Consider the following 5,403-nt stretch of genomic DNA (forward strand, 5'->3'; position numbering starts at 1 on the left):
AAAAAAAAAAAAAGTTTAAAAAACAAGAAGAGAGATCCAGATTATCAGGGTAGTGATCTGGATCTCTTGATTTTATATTATATTCTTCTCACCTCAGTTCATTCTTTGTGTTACCGTTTCCAACAACATTTTGAAAGACACGGTCCTTTAATTGTATAATGTGATGATAACTCACATTGCTGACAAGGTCCCACAAACAAAGCTTAGTTGTAGGCTATGCCCACATATCTACACTCCCAGGCAGCAAATCCTGTGTTCTGGACCTTTCCCTTCGTACGTCACATGCTATCTATGTCCCATCCCATTTCCTCAGCAATCTGCTCCATTTCCTAGAGTAACAACTATGCATAGGATAAATTAGGCTTTGATTTAGTTCTTCACCTCACACATGGTGTTAAGATATAACGTAATATATTTTAACTGCTGTGTTCAAGCCTTTGGTCCTTAATCTTTAATCTAGATCAAAAGACTGATTAAGGAAGGGAATTTTCAGCGAGGATAAGATGGTTATAACCTAACAGTTGGGACTCTAGAAATTACACTACAGCCAACCTCTTCATCTAGTGTTGTTCTAACCTTGGTCTGGCAGCCCATTTTTTTTTTTTTTTTAGAGAGGAAGTCTCATTCTGTTGCCCAGGCTGGAGTACAGTGGCTATTCATAGGCACAATCATAGTGTCATAGTGCACTGCAGCCTTGAACTCCTGACCTCAAGTGATCTCCCCTGGCAGCCATTTTTAAACTAGAGGAACAAATTAAGGTCAGGACATTTAAACATTTTCCTAATTCTAAGTATAAACTCAATTCTCAGTGTAACTGAGAAAGATACTTTGATCCCAAGTTTTTAAGTTAGAGACATTTATGCATATATTTTACATTATAATATGTGCTCCAAAAATTAAATTAGTAGGAAGTTGATTTAAAATAAAAAATTCACAGATTAATCCTAAGTGCCAAGTACTGTTTGAAGTCTGAATATTTATCCTGAAATAGAGCTTGACTTATAAGCCATACTAGATGGCAATTTATTCTATAATAATAAAAGAAACTTTAATTTCCAAATCATCTCTTACTTAAAATTAATTTCCTTTTATTCTATGCTCATAAAAGATATGTTAAATAAAATACATTTAAATACTTAATAATTCAGTCTCACCTTTGTTTCTAAATCAGAATTCTCTCTTTGTAGCAAGTCATATGCTATTAAGAAATGGTCTCTGCTTTCCACTGTTCCAGAAAGACTTTGAATTTCATTATATAGGGATATAAGTTCTGACTTTGATTTGTGCAATTCCTGATTAAGAAATGAAAATGTTTAGTAGAATAAAATAAGACTATTTCCCCATATTATGGGGAAATATTTCTAAAAAGGAATCTTGAAATGGTCCTGACAAATTTTTTGTTTTAAATATTCCAACCTATCCTTCTGGCAGAAAAATTCCTTTCTTAGTAATTAAAACAAAGTTTACTTAAATCAATTAATTAAACTGAACATTCTTAGTTCCTATCATTCACAGGTTGGAATAATGGGTTTCTAGAGTCATTCCTACTTTAATAAAGGCTTACATAGAGGTAAAATCTTCAGTAACTGCTGTATTAAATAGCCATGCTATCTGTTTTTAAAATGTATCTTTTTACAAGTTACCTTTTACGGAACGACGTGTTGTGTAGTTAACCTTTAATTTTGTGACAACCCTATAAGAGGGTTGTTCAAGCTAAGGCTTAGAGAGCTTAAGTGACCTGCCTAAATTCACATAGCCAGGAAGTCATAAAGCTGAGATTCCAAACCCGTGTCTGTCTAACTTCAAACTTTGTGTTTGGCTTTTTATTTTTAAAGATGAGGTCTCACTCTGCTGCCCAGGCTGGAGTGCAGCGGCTACTAACAGGCATGATCGTATTATAGACTCGAACTCCTGGGCTCAAGCATTCTTTCTGCCTCAGCCTCCTGAGTGGCTAGGACTACAGATGCACACCACTGCACTGAGCTTAAACTTGTTCTTAATTACCAATTATGCTGCCTTACTCAATAATGTATATCCAATGACTTAATCATCTAGGGTTCCTCTAGTCTTCTGATTTTTTTTCATATCCACGAGAAAAAACACTTTAGTTAGATGTGGATTTTCATCAGATTTTTACATTGATGGCATGGAATATTCAGTGTTTGATTGGTAGAAGACTAGGGGCTGAGAGTCAGTCTGTAGTACCCAATGAAGGGAACAGGTTATGTAAAATTTACTTTAGGAGAGGAGCTACTTGGTATTTTCCCAAAGCCTTGAAATCAGAGGGGGAGTTGAATACTCATGACAAAGGCTTGGGCAAAAAGGCAAGAAGGTATGGGGAATGCAAAACCATAGGAAGAGGGCAAATGGTATTGATTTTCTATCTCTTTTCACTGAAAATTACTGTAGGTCATTCAGATGTGATTTGGGCCCATTGCATTGGCTGCCACCTACCCTGAAAATTCATTAAGTGTCACTGTCCTCTAAACTGCTGATCCAGACTTTCATGAACTCATTTCCAAGTCTCTCTTCAAAATATAGGCTGATTATGTCTCCTGATAATCTTTCCAAGATGGCAGGATAAGAGGTTAAAATGAGAGACAAGTCCATGACTCTAAGAACACCATAACAATCAAACATTTGCTACTTAAAGGACTCTTTTGCTAGTGCTGGAACTCAGCTTGGGGAAATAACAGGGCTATCCTATTATTATTACTAGAAACACATATTCTATAGTGCTATGGACATAATTGTGTCCCCCCTCCCTCAAAATTCGTATGTTGAAGCCCTAATTCCCAATATGACTATATTTGGAGATAGGGTTGATAAGGAGGTGATAAGGGTCAAATGAGGATATAAGGGTGGAGCCCTAATCTGATAGGGCTGGTGCCTTTATAAGAAGAAGAAAAGACATCAGAGCTTGTTCTCTCTCTCTGTCATGTGAGGACACAGCCAGAAGGTGTCCATCTGCAAACCAGGGAGAGAGCCCTCACCAGGAAGTGAATTGGCCAGCACCTTGATTTTGGACTTCTCAGCCTCTAGAACTGTGAGAAAATAAATTTCCATTTTTTAAGCCACACAGTCTGTGGTATTTGGTTATGGTAGCCCAAGCTAAGACATACAGTTATAATTTATTCTAAAATGATAACATGAAATCCCTAAATTAGAACTACAACAAGAAGAAAACAACACACTGTATGGCAATACCTCACTTTTAACTTTCAAGGCCGTCTGTATAGTATTAAGATCAGATGCCAATTTCTTTCTCCTCACTCTCTCTTCTGACTCACTTTCAAATATTTCAATTTTTTGTTGGCTCATTTTCAATATCTTTAAAAAGCATTTTATATAATTAATTTTATATATAATAACAGTGTTTCCTATAAACTCTGATAATAATAATTTTCTGCCCAACTCAATTATAGAGTCATCTAGGGGATTTATGAACCTATAAAAACTAGTTCATGGTATCATAGCTCATAAGATATGTTTTTCTCCAAGCCCATTTACACAACTGTAAAATGTAGTAATACTTGTCTTACTTACATTATAGCCATCACAGTAGGAATAAAATGTGATTTTGAAAGTATTTTATAAAATATAAGTACCTACAAAATATAAGGTATTATTGAAATCTTTCCAAATTACTTGATAATAATCGGAGTAATAATGATAGTAGCTACTATGTATTGAGGGCTTACCATGTCAGACACTATGATAAGCGCTTTACACGCATCATTTCATTCTGTTCTTCCAGGAACACTATGAGATTGGAATTATTACTATGTTCTTTTTATAGAGGAGAAACATGAAGCTCAGATATGTTAGGTAATTTTCTCAGGTCACATAGTCAGCGCTGGGATTCAAACCCAAGTCTAACTTAAAAGCTCTCACTTTTAGTATCTACTCTCTTCAGCCTTCCAAAGTGCATTTTCTCTTGTGTACGAAAACCTATCATGTAATTAAATTGATATTAAATGCAACTTAGTGAACACAGAGTGAAAACTGAGCCAATTCCCTTGATGATCACACTATCATCAAGTGGTGGGCCCCTCTCCGCTGTAAAAGCACACCTGTCAAGTGCACTAACTGCATGCGGTTTGGTGAGTCAGAAAGCAGCATGAAACTGATGCATCTATACTCTGTAACCTGGGAAATGTGGAATGATGTGTTGGAAAAGAGCCCTGTAGTCCTCTTCTACTGTTTACCAACAGTGGGACCCTGGGCTACTTACTTCACTGTTCTTAGCCTTAGTTTCCTCATATGAAAAATAGAGATAATGATGCCTGGACATATATGGGCACCTTGCTCATAGAAAATGCTCTGTAAATGGGTAATTACTAGATTGTTCTGAATTTTCACATTTATTCTTCAGTGAGGAAATACCTTTTAAATCATCCTTATGATTTGAACATACTAGTTTTAGAGATAGGCTCTTGCTCTGTTGTCTAGGCTGGAGTATAGTGAGGCCCAATTATAGCTCGTTGTAACCTCAAACTCCTGGGCTCCAGCACTCCTCCCACCTTAATCTCCCAAGTAGCTGGGACTACTAGGTGCGTCACCATGCCCCACTAATTTTTAAATTGTTTGTAGAGATGACAGTCTCACTATGGTGCTCAGGCTGGTCTTGAACTCCTGGCCTCAAGCGATCTTCCTGCCTTGGCCTCCCAAAAGTGCTGGGATTTCAGGCATGAGCCACTGCACCTGGCTCTAAATACCTTTTTTTTTTTTTTGAGACAGAGACTCACTCTGCTGCCCGGGCTAGAGTGCTGTGGCATCAGCCTAGCTCACAGCAATCTCAAACTCCTGGGGGATCCTCCTGCCTCAGCCTCCTGAGTTGCTGGGACTACAGGCATGTGCCACCATGCCCGGCTAATTTTTTCTATATATATTTTAAGTCGTCCAGCTAATTTCTTTCTATTTTTTTTAGTAGGGATGGGGTCTTGTTCTTGCTCAGGCTGGTCTCGAACTCCTGAGCTCAAGCGATCCGCCTGCCTCAGCCTCCCAGAGTGCTAGGATTACAGGCGTGAACCACCGCACCCGGCCTCTAAATACATTTTTAATGGGTTCCTTCCTGACTGACTACTCCTAGGAAGGCTTTTTGTAACCACAGATCACAATCATAGGATGTAGATTTGTCACTCCTGGAAGTGTGCTTTCTCCTTTTGACTATTTTCAGTAATTCTTGAGCATCCTTTTGGGGTCTGCCTTACCTATATTAGAAAATGTCACTGAAAATTATCTTCTTATTTCTTACCTCATTCAAATCTTGTACTTTAATTGTCTCTTGACCTTTCATACCAGTTTCTCTTCTGTCTTCCTATATTACTGATAACTCAGGCTCTAAGATGGAAATCTTCATCCAAATAAATCAATAGTTAAAATACACACGTTATTTTTTTT

General features: G+C 37.4%; 1 protein-coding gene across 1 annotated transcript in view; it reads right to left on the reverse strand.

The window, feature by feature from the left end:
- Positions 1–3,321, reverse strand: part of CCDC30 (coiled-coil domain containing 30) — a 144,428-nt gene extending 141,107 nt beyond the window's left edge. Inside the window, exons 1-2 of the mRNA XM_012646664.1 lie at positions 3,208–3,321; positions 1,155–1,292 (exon numbers count right to left, since the gene is read on the reverse strand). Coding sequence (XP_012502118.1) covers positions 1,155–1,292; positions 3,208–3,321 — 252 coding nt within the window. The remainder of the gene's footprint in view (positions 1–1,154; positions 1,293–3,207) is intronic.
- Positions 3,322–5,403: the final 2,082 nt, after the last annotated feature.

Source organism: Propithecus coquereli, unplaced genomic scaffold, assembly GCF_000956105.1.
Source record: "Propithecus coquereli isolate 6110/MARCELLA unplaced genomic scaffold, Pcoq_1.0 Scaffold249, whole genome shotgun sequence".
NCBI classification, from domain to species: Eukaryota; Metazoa; Chordata; class Mammalia; order Primates; family Indriidae; genus Propithecus; species Propithecus coquereli.